Source organism: Schistocerca gregaria, chromosome 2 (assembly GCF_023897955.1).
Source record: "Schistocerca gregaria isolate iqSchGreg1 chromosome 2, iqSchGreg1.2, whole genome shotgun sequence".
Taxonomy (NCBI): domain Eukaryota; kingdom Metazoa; phylum Arthropoda; class Insecta; order Orthoptera; family Acrididae; genus Schistocerca; species Schistocerca gregaria.
The window spans coordinates 1,047,361,125-1,047,377,597 of NC_064921.1; the positions used below are offsets into that span (position 1 = coordinate 1,047,361,125).

Genomic DNA, 16,473 nt, shown 5'->3' on the forward strand with positions numbered 1-16,473 from the left:
AACGTAACTAGGTCTTCATACTCAGGAAGTAATAAGTTCTATGGACAGGGATCTCAAACTGATTCCATGTTTTTAGATCTCCAGAAGGCTTTCGACACCGTTCCTCACAAACGTCTTCTAACCAAATTGCGTGCCTACTGGTTATCGCCTCAGTTGTGCGACTGGATTCGTGACTTCCTGTCAGAAAGGTCACAGTTCGTAGTAATAGACAGAAAGTCATCGAGTAGAACAGAAGTAATACCCGGCATTCCTCAAGGAAGTGTTATAGGCCCTCTATTGTTCCTGATCTATATCAGCAACATAGGAGACAATCTAAGTAGCCGTCATAGATTGTTTTCAAACGATGCTGTCATTTGCCGTCTTAGAAAGTCATCAGATGATCTAAATGATGTAGATAAGGTACTGGTATAGTTCGAAATGTGACAATTGACCCTGAATAAAGGGAAGTGTGAAGTTATTCACAAGAGTACTAAAAGAAATCAGCTAAATTTCGATTATGCTCTAAGTCACACAAATGTGAGGGCTGTAAATTCAACTAAATAATTCTGGATTACAGTTACAAAGTACCTAAATTGGAACGATCACATAGATAATATTGTGGGTACAACAACCTAAAGACTGCGAATCATTGGCACAGCACTTATAAGGTGCAACAGGTCTACTAAAGAAACTTCTTATACCACGCTTGTCAGCCCTATTCTGCAGTATTGCTGTGCGGTGTGGGATCCGCATCAGGTGGGACTGACGGATGACATCGAAAAAGCACAAAGAAGAGCAGCTCGTTTTGTATTGTCGCGCAATAGGGGAGACAGTGTCACAGACATGATACGTGAATTGGGGTGGCAATCATTAAAACAAAGCGTTTTTCGTTTCGACGGGATCTTCTCATGAAATTTCAATCACCAGTTTTCTCCTCCGATTGCGAAAACATTCTGCTGGCACCCACCTACATAAGGAGAAAAGATCATCACGATAATATAAGAGAAATCAGAGCTCGCACAGAAAAAATTAAGTGCTCGTTTTTCCCGCGTGCCGTTAAAGATTGTAACGGTAGAGAAACTGCATGAATGTGGTTCATTAAACCCTCTGCCATGCACTTTGTGTATAGCAGAGTAATCACGTAAATGTATGGGATGATCGTGATCCCTAGGACCAGCTGATTTCGGGCTCTTCAGCACTGGCGAGTGATAGCGTTTCCACTAGCAAAAACCTGGGAAGGGAGGGACCCCAGGGAGCCCTTGTTAGCGAGAGGAGCTGAAGACTTACCCTTCTTCAGCTCCGAAGTGGAGACTGATATCCCCAATGGTTGAGAAGTTTTGCTCCCGACGTAGGTGGTGCATAATCAACAGAGAGGGAAGCTCACGCCAGTATCAAGGCGTCAGGTTTAGTCTTCTGACAGAGATGACTGGGGTTCGGGAGCTGATGGGGCTGCACCTGTTGAAGCAGTGGCATAAGACGATATACGTACAGGAAGTAGGCGATCAAATTTCCTCTTAGCCTCAGTGTAGGTTAATCGGTCCAGGGTCTTGTACTCCATGATTTTCCTTTTCTGCAGAAGCCTGCAGTCTGGCTATCAAGGAAGATTATGCTCTCCGGAATTGACACAGATGGGATGTGTGCACATGAAGTACTGGAATGTGATGGAAATCTGCAATCTCGACATGTGACTCTGGAAGTACAGTGGGAAGACATATGGCCGAACGTCCAGCATTTAAAGCACCGCATAGGGCTTTACATCACAGTGGCAGGCCATCACCTTGACCTTCTCGGGTACTGTATCACCCTTGACAGCCAAGATGAAGGCACCGACGGCAATACGATTATCTCTCCGACCCTGGTGGACACGCTGAACGACATGTACACCTCGCCGCTCCAAATTGGCTCGCAGCTCATCGTCAGACTGCAGAGGAAGGTCACTGTGAAATAAGATACCATGTATCAGATTTAAGCTCTTATGGGGCGTGATGGAAACCAACATCTCCAGCTCATAGCATGGTAGTAACCCCACGATTAGGCAGAGGATGCTGTTTTGATCAAGACTGACCCAGATCTCATTTTGGACAAGCCCTTCACCTCCCGAAACTTTTCCTCTTAATGTTGAACAAAAAATTAGGCTTCATCATGAAAGACTCCATCAGCTCACACATACAAGGTACTGTGGCGAACAACAGCCGCTGCCATCCTTACCTTGACATTCCTCCAATGGTGTGGCCAGGGAGGGAACGATTTGGCTTCATATTTCTGGGTGTTGAATTGAGCCCGTGAATGGTTGGAGACTGCTGGTGTTTGACCACCAGCAAGAGATGATGTACTACACTTCATCACGTGTCATCAACCCTGATGCCACACACTCCAACCAGGGACCCTCCGCACAGGCGCTACCCAGTCGCAGTAAATGCCACCTGGCAGGATAGCCATTGCTGGGAGTCCCAATGCGCCTGAGTCATGGGCATCTACTCCTCGGCATACACAGGGAGTCAACGGCGCGTCAGCAGAGCGATCCCTGTGTGGTCAGGGGGCCACATGCAATACGTTACATGGTGACGCTACCACCATGGACTGGCTTCTGTGCTGGATATCAGGTGCAACCAAGCGAACCACTCCATTATCATCGTCAGCGTGGAAAACGATACTGCACAGTTGATGGAGGGAGACCTCGCCCAAGAGTTGGAGAATGAGCAGAAGAGCAGACGCGATGCATCATGTAAGGCACCCTTCCCCAACTGGCTCGCTCTTCGCGAAAATTTTGAAAAATGGAAGTTAAACCTACAGGGATCATCACAAAGGTTGAAACGTGAGAGACACCTTGTAGTGGCGTCTTTAGATAGGCAACTACACCGGCGAAATCTTTTTTCCATTAGTTGTGTTAATAAAATGTGTGTTCTCGATTCCCAGTGCACTACGGCATTATTTGTTTTTTAGAAGTGTTTTCACAATTTGAGCAGTGATGCGTTTCTGACAGTTGTAAACATACCGTCTTCCCTACAGCTCTGAGGTAAGTTCCTTCCGTCTCTCTTCTTACCACTTATTTGTTTTCAGGTTCCTCAGCAGCTGTATACTTCTCTATCAGTGGAAGCCGATTATTCCAGCATCAGCAACGGGGCAATACGCCGCTAATTTGAAGTGCACATAAGTTAGGGAGGAAACGTTTGGGAGTAGAAGGGTAGGTGAAGGCGGGGAGATGAACATGGGGGAGGAGAATGTGTTGGTGGTGACAATGATGTGATATTGTCTCCTGTACCGCCATGGTGAAGTGAAGGGATGGGATGGGGGGGGGGGAGGGGTGACCACCACCCAGGATAGCGCCCATCTTTAATAAATTTGGCAACAATGGAGACTGTGCTGATTCGAATTTATTCCGCCATTTCCTTAAGCCTCTAGTGGTCACAGACACATTCAATTTGGAAGGACGTATCTTTAATGAAACCATGTTTGTGTTTTTCAATGAAGTTTTGAAAATGTGAATAGCCTCACAGAGACGATCTATCTAGAAATTCTTTTAATTCAGGCATTGACAGCTGGTCACTGTCAAGTAAAATCTGTCGATCTTACGCTTTCCTGTATGAACCTTTATTGTATTTATGCATTGTGCTGAATGCAAGTTGTGTTACTGAATTTCAAATGTGAACTGAGTGTCATTGTTTCTCGTCTCAACTGCAATTTTTAAGTTAATGAAGTTTAGGCAAATGATGCTGCCCACCTCTCAGACACCACCACTCTTTACTACCACCAGACTTTTGGATTACAAGCGCCTTAATGTTCGCATTTTTCTTCTACCCCTCTAAATTGCTGAACTAATGGTCCACTTTCAGTTTTACAAAAACTAATACCGATTTAAGTGTGTTTAAGGTACCATATCAAACAAACAGTTCGTTCTCATGCATATAACGTGTATACTAGTTCGGTAAGCCTTCCAGAACAGAGTAATATAGTTAAGATAGAATTTTTTTTCTGATTACTTATGCTTTGTATAAAGTGTGTTTTGTTTGATACGTAATCTTTGATACGATGGAAAGATATAGAAAGATGTATAACATGCTCTCTCTTTTCACCGTTTAAAGACTGCCTCATTTGGGGGATTATTAATACGTAATTTTTTGTTGAATTGCTAATACATTGATATGGAAGGACTTCGCAAAAAATACGAATATGTAACTATGTACACACTGATCCACAGTTAAGGCTTTTGGTTTATGTCTAGTTAAAACCTGGTGTACTTCCCCTCTGCAACGAAAGTCAGATGGCGCGCGCAAAACGTTGTTGGTGGTAAGGAAAAGGTGGAAACGATGGTCAGGAGAGACCAGCAACCGTACAGTTGGCAGTTAGTAACTGGAAAGTACACAGCGCATATGCCGAATGGAGCTTTCAGTACTTTGAATTATTATCGAAAAGCCTTGGGTGGATAAATGGCTCTAAGATATTGCTCCGTCTCTGGAAAAAAAACCATGAAAGATGATGATCATCGCCAAGAAGGTAAGAGCAAATTACTTAAAACAGGAAGTCCACCTATTATGTATTCACCTCCAACGTTACTCTGTCACTTCAGCAGAAAGGAAAGTCAGATCTTTGTTAAGTGTAGGGATCAGCACGTTTACTGAAGTATGTGCAAATATAAAGTAATTCATGTTAAATCTGTGTACCAACCTTGATTTGTTTCCTATCGCTACACCTCTTAGAATCTATTCCTATTAAACAGTGATTCCTGAGTACCCTGAAGAGAACTGGTGAAAAACGAATTATTTAATTACTTTTGCTTAAATCTGAGTGCTACAAAGTTTCCCAAAATTACTGTGGATTTTATTGAAGTTGAGGAAGGAAGTAAATGTTGCTTTTATGAAAGCCTCCACAGTAACTGAAGATTTAGTTCATAGTGTCACTATTAAGAGAATTAACTGATTCAATTCTGTGTGAAAATATTAATGTTTGTGCTGTTAAGTAGGCCACACGATTTTGAGGTTGGTTAAAAGTAAATGACAAAGCCATGTTTGTAAATCCTGTTTACAAGATCTTCTGCATTGACAGTCATGAAATTCATACAAGATGAAAATTGTGAAAGATCATTTCCAAAGTTTGCTTTCTTTAGTTTGTTCATGAGGAGAGTTTAGATTGTTTGACGCAGAAAGGTCAAGAGAAAGTGTCCCCCATTTTAAGTTGCTCAAAATGCCTAAATTTACTTGGATACTGTATATACCAAATGCATTTGAACTCGATGTTTAGTTTTGTGCACATTGAGTGATAGGTTGTGTAATATCAGCTGTTGAGCCCCCGTTGACTGTTTTTCTTACTGAAAGTAAAGTTACTGTGAGTGCCCTTATTCATGAAAAGTTACAACATTGCTTATCAAAGAATGTGTAAATCTTACTGCAAGTGAATTTTAATTAAATTTATGCTGTTTTGAAATTAAAAGATGAAATAGGACTAGCACCATGTCCATATTTAGTTGACCACTGATCACTTTTATTGTTAATGAAAGAACTTATGTCAGGTAAAATATTTACTGTTGATGAGTGCCTAAAGTGTCAATTGTGTTAGTGAGAACTTGCATTTCCTTTTGAAACTGGTTATATCTACCATACTACTTTTCTGCTTGTAAAAAGGTTCGTTGCAGTTCTGCGAGAAAGAAGTATAGGTTGTGTTTTTCCCTCCGAACTGCTCACTATTTGAAGAAATGTTTCACATTTCTATGCCTAATTAGGCTGGCGACCGTGTTCTATTTCAGTTGAGAAAATGTGGTTAGCTGAAACTTTTTCTGAATTGGATCAGTTACTTTCTCTGTCCTGAAGTAACATTTGTATTAAGTTTGATAAGCCAAAAATATTAGATATTACTGTGCCACTTTTCTCAAGTCCTCTCAGAAGGTAACATTTACTCTAAGTTTAGGACAGATCCAGCAAATTTACTACCGCAGTAGTGTTGTAAGTAGCTGCCTTGTGACAAAAATAAATCTTGGCAATAGGTGAACAGCATACCGGCATAACAAGCGGAGCAGTAGTGTTATGAGAGCTCTCAAGACGTCCCACTATCTTGATTTTATAATTCGGAACTTGTGTTATCAGATGCACTACATGTATGTTATCCGGTCCTCGGTTCTAGTACCATTATCCTGTATAATATTTTTCGCAATTTATCAAATAACTGGTAATGTAGCTGTAATTTACTCTTTACAGATGTTTACGTGTAGATAAGTGGGTCACGGATCTTCGCTACTACATCTACCTCGTCACCGAAATAAATCTGAACTGCAATGGACAATACTTTTATTAAGTAATACATTCTCAATATGAAGAGTCGATAGCCTCGCGACAAGAACACCCGAATACAGGGAATGGTTGAACTATAAAACATTGCTACATTAGAGAGGACAGGACACATCCAACAATATAGAGATCGTTTAACATGCATAAATAGCGTACATGCACTAATTGTAAACTAAGTACTCAGCAAATATTGACATGCGGTAGGCTAGACCAATTCGTCTTCAAATTCTCGATGATGTACTATGAAACAAACCACGTGCTTGATGGGATACGATTGTCAGTCAGTATGTGAAACTGGTTGTAAGTGGAAGTTATTAGAACTAGAGCTAAAAACTGTTGATGCACTTCAGATATGTCTTGACTCTTCCATAGACAGTTGCAAGCAGTGACCAAACCCGACACTGTGTGGATGTTGCACTTAGCAGCGTCTTCGTACACAGCAGAACAGGCTACACACTCTCCAGACGATTGAGCGCTGCTTTCTTGACTGCTGAAGGTCAGCGATAGTGGAACGTCTGATCGAGGCTGCCTCCGAAGACGGCTCGCCAGGCCACACCTCAGCGCCGAACTTCTGGAGAGCTTCGGCGTGGAACGCCATCTGGAGCACGGCATCTCGCACCTCCCCCTCCACGCCGCACACTGCGTTCATCTGGTGCGCCACCATCAGCTGCGTCAGTCTGCGCCCGAGGAGGACCTCCTGCATCCGACCGCGCTCTTTCAGCTTGGCGCGCAGGTTCTTAGTATGGAAGAGGAGCGTTCTCCGCACGGCTGCGTGCAGCCGGCACAACTTTAGCACCGTACTGTAAAGTGACGACCCGTCCGATTCTTCATCATCGACTGTGATCTGGAAATAGAAAACAGGACAGGAGTTCCCTTCAGCATTACTTGGCTGATTAGTGACCTGTTTCATTAAATGATGTGAAATCAAAGGCGCACGCACGCACGCCTCCTGAATAATTCGTTCATCTTTAAAGATACAGCAGTTTCTAGAGGCGGCAGCGTGGTCGCCCACACAGTTGATGCAACGAGGGGATGGACACTGACAATCACCCTCATGGGCATCCCTGCAACCTGTAATGCATTTGGCCGTATTGAAACGAGACTGGCTGTTATGATTAAACCAGTGACACTGATAGCAACCCACAAAGTTCGGGTTGTAAAAGCGAACTGAAATGATTTCATATTCAGCTTTAATGCTATATGGAAACTGATCTCTGTCGAACATCAAGAAGAGTGTACAGGTTGGTACCAATTCTTTTTCAACCCATTTCATTACACGATGTGAGGTCCTTATCACCTCATCAGACATGTATTTTATAATGTTCTCATTGGGTAATGGGGGCGAGTGATCATGTATAAACTACCTCACACGATGAGTTTAACGCATGGTGCACTACCACCCAGACTGGAAAGGTGTGTAGCACTGTAGTTGGAAGCCCTGTCTGTCCCTGGAGGGCATTTTTTCTAACAAGGTGCCGTTTCGTAACGAAGAAAAAGACTCGACAGGTCCTGAAACTGCGTCGACACGTTTCTGAATAAAGAAAGGGTTGAGTGGAGACGTCTTCACATTCGTCAGACCGAGAAATAACTAGGAACTTCGATGGAAGCATTGTCCGTGGCTGAGACGGATCTAACCCTCCTGTCGGCGGAGTTTAAAGTAGAGGAAACCATTGCCGAAGTATCACCATGGGTACGGGCCCCTCCGATGAAGCTCTTTCCTAGTGGGGAGCCTGCGAGGGCACTACCGCCATAGCTGACTCTACACCTCTGGTCACACCTCCCAAGAAACGGATGGAGGGACCAACTGGAACGTTTGCAAGGTACCAGCTCGGGTAATTAATCCTCCCAGGTACTGGTCTTCACCAGTGGGGTATGTGTGTGTCCTATTTGTCTACATGGGGGCAGGGAATTATGCATTACCCGGTCACCACCTACACGTTGGAAGGTGTATGTTAAAGTGCAGAGCAGGGGGGGGGGGGGGGAGGGAGAGAAGTGAAGATCAGAGGTCCCAAACGCTGCAGTGGAGAATGTTAGGAAAATAATCAAGGAAAAGAGTAGAACGAAGTGAGATGTGGTTTCTCTACTTTTCTCTCTATACTGGAAACTCTGTCCTAACAGTCATAAGCATCGAACTCTAGACATAGGCAAAAGACATACTCCTAAAGAGGGGAAGGGTGGGGAGGGGAGGAGAGGGGAGGTAAGGCATTTGGCCCAGAAGGGAAAAAGCTGCACTAGCTGAGAGTTCTGCGCTCCCCACACACATCAATGAAAGTTGTGGACCCCTGTGGTGTTGTCTGACTTATTCAAGCCTGTCTGGTTGTCAGAGGAACACTCAGATTAAGGCTGGAGGAAGTCTTCATGTGAATATTGCAATTGACCCTTCTGGTTTGCTGGTTGTGTAGCTGGTGACTTCGACCCTTGAGGCGTAAATTAGGTGGCGTTTTCCACAGTTAGAGGAAGAGACAGGGACAGTACCATGACGCTGGGAGATTTCACAACCTCAGAGCTGAATTGGAGATCGCATGTCTGCGTGTCCATGTCCTTTGTGGAGCGAAATATAGCAGGAACAGAACTGTATGTGCCACGAGGCCGAACACAGTGTTTCCTACTATCCAACAACTTGCGAGCGACTGGCTAAGGCACTTTTTCCATCACTTGGTTCTCCCTGATAATCCACACGTGGGAGATACACGGGACAATCGCCAGAGGAGGCGACATGGTCGCCATTGAGGTTGCTGCAGCAGGGAGGCGGCGGCGGATGATCAGTAATGAAAACCCCTACCACAGGTTCCACATTTAGCTTGGTGTTGGGAGAACTCGAGTATGCTCATGAGGGTGACGCTGGTACCAATTATCACCCGGTCGACAGTAATTTCATAACCTACTCTGATGTTTGATGGAAGAACCACTATGAAAAGTAATAAAGAGTGTGTGTGGGCACTGAGGAGGCATCTCATTTTTCATCACCCAATGAATGGCAATGACACCCTGATCAGAGCTATGTTTGGATTTCTGCCTCATTCCAATAATCGAGCAGCTTAGTGTAATTAACACCACAGGAAGAATTTACCTTTTTATGAGCCTCGACATGAACAGGGTTTCCAGGGAGGAGCGAAAATGCAAGCACTTGTACTTGAGGATCTGAAGTAGTCTCCAAACGCGACGTGTTACTGCGTAAACAAAGGCAGGATTTCACAGGGCCAGCAATTGCAAGCACAATGGAAGGAAGAAGATGCTGCAAAGGCTGAGGCCCCATGGTAACCAAGCACGAACCAGCCAAACAGCAGTGTGCCCCCTATGGCCCATCTGAGACGGCGTTTAGACAGACGCTGAAGGAAAGGTAGGGCGATCAGGAAACAGTGTCATCCAAATCGTCATATACTTTCCACTGAATAGAGGTAAGGAAGCCAGGGCTACCGATTGTAGATTGGCGAGAGAGCAGAGTGCCACGCTGAAGTGGGTATGGGCTCCAGTGCTGAAGAGGGCAGATGAAGCCCTATAACCAGGTCTCCAACAACGCTGGTCCACCGTCTGTGGTCGCAAAACCACCCCACAGAGTGTTGGGTGTTAAAATCCGGAAGAAGGTAAAAGGTAAAGGGGGCTGTTTAAGGAGGGCAAAAATGTCAGGTAGCTTAGGAGGGTGGTCCAGGTGGATGTGAAGACTGCATATCGTTATCATAGACTCCACAAATTCTAACGGTCATCACTTCCAGCGCAGTATGGCAAGGATGGTTGGTTGGTTGATTGGGGTTGAAGGGACCAAACAGCAAGGTCATCAGTCCCTTGTTACAAAGACGGTCAGTTCCGACAGAGGGACAGCTCAGAAGAGTCAAAAACGATAAAGGTAAAAGGTAAAAGGTAAAAGGTAAAAGGCTAAAAAAGTGCAGTTGTGTCGTCAATGATAAAAACACAAGGAGGGAAGTCAGTAAATGGGCAAACTCAAGAGAGGAAATATCCCACCTGTGAAGCAGTACAAGCAAGACCACATGCTATTTAAAAGCGTTCATCCGCCAGAGTGTAAAAGGGCGGATTGTAAAAGGGATTAAACAAACCTAAAAGGCGATAAAAACAGTAAAAGGAAAAAAGAAGGAACATGGCCAGGGAGGGGAGTCAGGAATCTCCAAGCACAGCCTACAGTGGGAGACATCCCAACCCTCACCGCCCTGCCCCTACTCCAGAGGGAGATGAAAATCCTTAAAACTGAGAATAAAAACCACTTTCACGGAGGAAACTGAGAACCAGTTCAACCATCTGGGAATCGTCTGCTAATATTAAGGGTAAAGTGCAGGGAAGTCTGTACTTAGTACGCAGAGCTAAAAGAAGGGGGCATTCCACCAAAATGTGGGCCACTGACTGGAAAGCTCCACAACCACAAAGTGGGGGTGGCTCACCACGCAAAAGAAAACCATGGGTCAGCCTGGTATGTCCGATGCGAAGACGACAGAAGGTGGTTGAGTCCTTTCGCGAGAGGCGTAAGGAAGAACGCCATGGGACAGGTGTCACCTTAATCGTACGAAGTTTATTAGACAAGGAGGTAGCCTCCCAGGATGTGGCCCATGATTGCGCAAAGTGGGATTTGAGATGAAGCCGTAAATCCGCCACAGGACGGGTGACAGGGAATGGGGGGTAAGAGACTGCTCCCCCAGCCAAACGATCAGCAAGCTCATTTCCTTGGATGCCCACATGGTCAGGGACCCAAAGGAAGTAAACAGAACAAGCAGCATGGTGGAGTTCAGCGAGATGGTCATGGATGGAGGAGACCAAGGGATGACGGGAGAAACACTGGTCAAGTGCCTGAAGGCCACTCATTGAGTCTGTACATAACAAAACACGATTGAGCTTGGACTGTTTAATAAAGGCCAGGGCCCGGGAGACCGCCATCAATTCCGCAGTGAACACCCCACATGCATTTGGCAGGAGATGATTTTCCATGCCTACAGAGGAGGTGAAGGCATAGCCCACACGATCAGCAGATTTAGAGCCATCAGTGTAAAAAACAACAGCATCCCGAAACTCAGATAAAATGCGGCGGAAAAAACAACGGAACACCATCGGGGGAACGGAATCTTTCGGACCTCGGCAGAGATCCATCCGAACTCGGGGCCGAGGAACTAACCAAGGAGGTGTGTTGGGGAGGGAACGTGGGATACAGGAAAAGGAAGGAAGCTGAAAATCACGGCGAAGAGACGCTAGGCGGAGCCCAACCGGTAAACCCGGCCGAAGGCGGGAGTCAGGTGGGCGACTTCCTTGGGCGGGGAACAGGATAGAATAGGAAGGATGAGTGGGAGAGGAACGGACAGCGATTGCATACGAAACCAGAAGCTGGGAGCGCCGAACGGAAAGGGGGGGGATCCCAGCCTCAACCAGGAGACTATCTACAGGGCTAGTCGGGAAGGCACCGATGGCCAAACGGATACCACGATGGTGGACCGGATCCAAGAGGTGCAATGTAGAAGGGGCAGCTGAACCGTAAACTTGACAACCATAGTCCAAGCGAGACAACACTAAGGCCCGATAAAGGTGGAGGAGAGTGGAACGGTCAGCACCCCAAGAGGTGTGGGCAAGGAAGCGAAGGACGTTTAGCTTACGGAAACATCCTATCTTCAGGCGTCTGATATGAGGCAGCCAAGTGAGCTTGTTGTCGAAAAGAAGGCCAAGGAAACGAAACTGTGGAACCACAGGTAATCGTTGTGCATTGAGATAGAGCTCTGGATTGGGGTGGACTGTCACACGGCGACAAAAGTGGACCACTCGCGATTTTAAAGGAGAAAACTGAAATCCGTGTGAGATGGTCCATGCAGAGGCACGCCGTATAGCACCCTGGAGCTGACGCTCTGCAGCGGCCATCGAAGAGGAACTAACCCAAATGCAGAAATCATCCACATACAGAGCAGGAGTGACCAAAGGACCGACGGAGGCCACAAGTCCATCTATAGCAATGAGGAACAGAAGTACACTCAATACGGAACCCTGAGGGATGCCATTCTCCTGGGTTCGCGGAGAACTTAAAACTGTACCAACCCTAACCCTAAACGAACGATGAAACAAGAACTGGCGGATAAAAATCGGGAGTGGGCCCCGAAGACCCCACTCATGAAGTGTAAGTAAAATATGATGGCGCCAAGCCGTATCATAGGCCTTGCGAAGGTCGAAAAATACAGCAACCAAATGGCGGCGCTGGGAAAAGGCCTGCCGAACTGCGGATTCCAAGCGAAGTAAATGATCGATCGGAGACCGTCCCTCTCGGAAGCCACACTGGTAAGGGGACAACAGACGCCGAGATTCGAGGACCCAAGTGAGCCGACGGGCTACCATCCGTTCAAGTAACTTACAAACAACGTTCGTCAGACTAATTGGCCGATAGCTGTCGACGAACAGGGGGTTCTTACCGGGCTTAATGACGGGAACCACGATGCTATCCCTCCATTGAGAAGGGAAGTCACCCTGGAGCCAAATACGGTTAAATACCCGGAGAAGATGTCGCTGTTGTGGAGCACTGAGATGTTGAAGCAGTTGGTTATGAATGAAGTCTGGGCCAGGGGCCGTATCATGAGAAGAGGAGAGTGCGGAAAGAAGTTCCCATTCAGTAAAAGCGTCGTTGTATGATTCTGACTGGCTGGGGGTAAAACATAAGGCGGAAGCTTCGGCCCGCTGTTTCTGGGGAAGGAAAGCAGCCGGATAGGAGGCTGATGCCGACGCTGTTGCAAAATGGGTCGCAAGGTGTTCCGCGAGAATCAACGGGTCCGTGCAAAGGCCATCCGGGAGGTGAAGACCCGGGAGGGTAGACTGCCGATGGCAACCTTGGAGAGAGCGAAGTGTAGCCCATACCCGCGACAGAGGGACAGCAGAACCGAGGGAAGAAACAAAGCGTTCCCAACACATCCGTTTGCTCCGTTTGATTAAGTAACGGGCCCTTGCGCGAAGACGTTTAAAGGTAATAAGATTGGCAACGGATGGATGCCTCTTAAGGTGTTGCAAAGCTCGACGGCGATCACGGATGGCAACGGCAATGTCCGAACTCCACCAAGGGACCTGCCGGCGGCGAAATGGTCCAGATGAGCGCGGGATAGCAAGGCTAGCAGCGTGAACAATCGCGTCAGACATGTCACGTATGACATCATCAATACCATCCGACAATGAGGGAGAAAAAACGACCTGTGCAGTATACAGAGGCCAATTGGCACGTTGGAAGGACCAACGAGGTGATCTGTCCATAGGGGAGCGGGAAGGGAGCGAGAGAATCAACGGGAAGTGGTCACTATCGCAAAGGTCGTCGTGCGGTGACCATTGTAGGGAAGGGAGGAGGGAGGGAGAAGAGAGAGAAAGATCAATGGCAGAAAAGCCACCATGACCGGCACTGAAATGGGTAGGGGAGCCATCGTTAATAAGGCACAAGTCGTGGTCGGCAATAAACTGGTCAATGAGATGACCCCGTCTAGATGGAAATGCACTGCCCCACAAGGGATGATGTGCATTAAAATCGCCAAGTATAAGGAAGGGAGGAGGAAGTTGCTGAAGGAGGGCACTTAAGGAGGCAGGTGTAGGAGTTCTGTCAGGAGGGAGATACAGATTGCAAATTGTGACTCCAGAGTCCACGTGGATCCTAACAGCAACTGCTTCCAATGTAGTTTGGAGAGGAATCCACGTGCTGGCAATGTCCGTTCGGACCAACGTGCAAACTCCGCCAGACGCCCGTAGGGGGCCGACCCGATTTCGACAGAAAGCACGGAAGCCACGGAGGGTTGGTGAGTGACCAACAGTAAAATGAGTTTCTTGTAGAACCACACAAGCTGCAGAGTAAAACGAAAGAAGGGATTGCAACTCCGGTAGGTGACGGTAATAGCCATTACAGTTCCATTGGATAGCCAAAGTACGATGAGTCAATTGGGGGGTGAACATGCTAATGTCAGTCATGCCGGTGGGTCACCACCCGTCACCGACAAGGAGGGGGCGACATCCATGAATAACAGGTCAGAGTTAGGTTGTGAAGATGGGGACGAGACCTCTGGCGATACCAGAGACTCCTTGTCCCGGGACTTGTGCTTCTTCTTTCTTTCTGTTTGGGATCGTGGAGGGCTGTGCAACAAAATGGAGCCAGCCACAGCAAGATCGGGAACAGAAAGAGAGCGGGCGATCTGGCGGCCCGCAGACCGTGGTTCTCGTTGTGGCCGCGTGGCAGCAGGCCTTTGGCCTGGAAGGTGCCGGGAAGGAGGATCCCGCGAGGGGCGCCCATGACCGGCAGACGCCGAAGAAGCAGGACACTTCTCCAGCCGGGGAGAGGAAGCGGTGCCCGGGGGGGATGGTGTGGGAACCGCAGGGGGAGGGGGGAGGAAAGGGGTTCGGGACTGGGGTAAGGAATGAGGAGGAGGGGGTGAAGATACTGCTGAAGCATAACTAGTTGTCAGGGTCACTGGATGAAGGCGTGTATACTTTTTACGGGCCTCGGTATAGGTGAGACGATCAAGAGTCTTATACTCCTGTATCTTTTTCTCTTTCTGATACACTGGGCAATCCAGTGACCGTGAAGAATGATTTCCACGACAATTTACGCACACAGGAGGGGGAACACAGGAACTTCCCTCATGGAACGGATGTCCACAGTCACCACAGAGGGGGGCCTGCGAACAGCGCGAAGACATGTGGCCAAAACGCAAACACTTGAAACATCGCATAGGTGGTGGGATGTATGGCTTCACGTCACACCGATAGACCATAATCTTGACCTTCTCAGGGAGGGTGTCCCCTTCAAAGGCCAAGATAAAGGCACCAGTGTCAACGCGGTTGTCCTTCGGACCCCTCTGAACCCGCCGAACAAAGTGAACCCCCCGCCGGCTTAGATTGTCCCGAAGTTCCTCATCAGATTGAAGGAGGAGGTCTCTATGGAAAATTACACCTTGCACCATGTTCAAGGACTGGTGTGGGGTAATTGACACAGGAATCGTACCAAGATGGGTACAGGCACGGAGAGCTGCAGACTGGGTAGCTGAAGCGGTTTTAATCAACAGCGACCCAGACCGCATCTTGCTGATAGAGTCCACCTCGCCAAACTTGTCTTCGATGTGTTCAACAAAAAACATAGGTTTCGTATGAGTAAAAGTATCCCCATCAGTTCTGGCGCAAACCAGATAGCGAGGGAAAGGTTTCGCCCCCAGCCGACGAGCCTGGCCCTCCTCCCAGGGGGTAGCCACGGAAGGGAAGGCGGAAGGGGCAGAGGAAGCAGCACGTGAAGAATCTTTTCCAGTCAAAGAGACGGCCGGAGAACGGCCAGAGTTGTGGACTCTTATGCGTTTCATGAGCATAGTGTCCGCCCTGATACCACCCACTCCGATCAGGGGCTCTCCTCATGGGCGCCACCCAGCCACAGCAAGGGCCGTCTGGCACGGCGGCCATTGCTGGGAGTTCCGATGCTCCAGGACGACAAGCAACCACTCCTAGGCTTACATGAGGAGGTCACAGCTCAGGTATCAGACGTGTGATCCCTATGTTTTCAGGGGGCTCAACCAAAAGGGTACATAGCGACCCCACCACACGGGCTGGCTACCGTGCTGGCTATGGACCCTAGCGTCAAACAACGACGTAAAGGAAACGATGGAATCAATGATGATGGCACACGCCGGAGACACTAGGTAAGGTGCTCTTCCCCAAATGGCTCACACTACGGAAGAAAATTTAGTGATGGAGGTCAAACCCCAGAGGGGACCAGAGAATACCAAAAGGATGAAGGAATTACAGAACAAGGCCGAATTGCAAGGTCAACAGAACCAGGAGAATAGCAGGGCCAACATAAGGAAGGACACCATAAGTAGGGACACCAAGAGAGGGAGAGGAGAGGTCGGAGGGAAGGATGAAGGACAGGAAAGGAGGGGAAGGGAAAGGAAATGCAGCCCGGAAAAAGAAGGAAGGCTGCAATAGCTCGGGGCCCCGTGCTCGCCACGCACATACTCACGAAAGGACCGCGAGCCCCCTGGGGGGAGTATGGCAAGGAATTCAGGAATTAAGAAAGACTGGATACCACAAAGTGTAAGCGTATGGGTTTTCACAAAAAGAGATTCCTGTAAGACGGCAATCTACAGAGTGGAGAGAACGAAGACACTGCAGTTCATGGTAAATGTAGTAACCATGACAGCTCGAGGAGAATAGTACACGAAGGCTAGATGAACATGAAATGGACCAGAATTAGTCACTGATGAGTCAGTGTCCACCAAATAAGACAGTG

General features: G+C 47.5%; 1 protein-coding gene across 2 annotated transcripts in view; it reads right to left on the bottom strand.

Annotated features, from left to right (window-relative positions):
- Positions 1-6,240: 6,240 nt before the first annotated feature.
- The window catches only part of LOC126336821 (uncharacterized), a 67,146-nt gene continuing 56,913 nt past the window's right edge, over positions 6,241-16,473 (bottom strand). For both annotated transcript variants that reach the window (XM_050000883.1, XM_050000882.1), the window contains exon 5: positions 6,241-7,101. In XM_050000883.1, the coding sequence (XP_049856840.1) occupies positions 6,676-7,101 (426 nt within the window). In that variant the 3' untranslated portion in view covers positions 6,241-6,675. The remainder of the gene's footprint in view (positions 7,102-16,473) is intronic.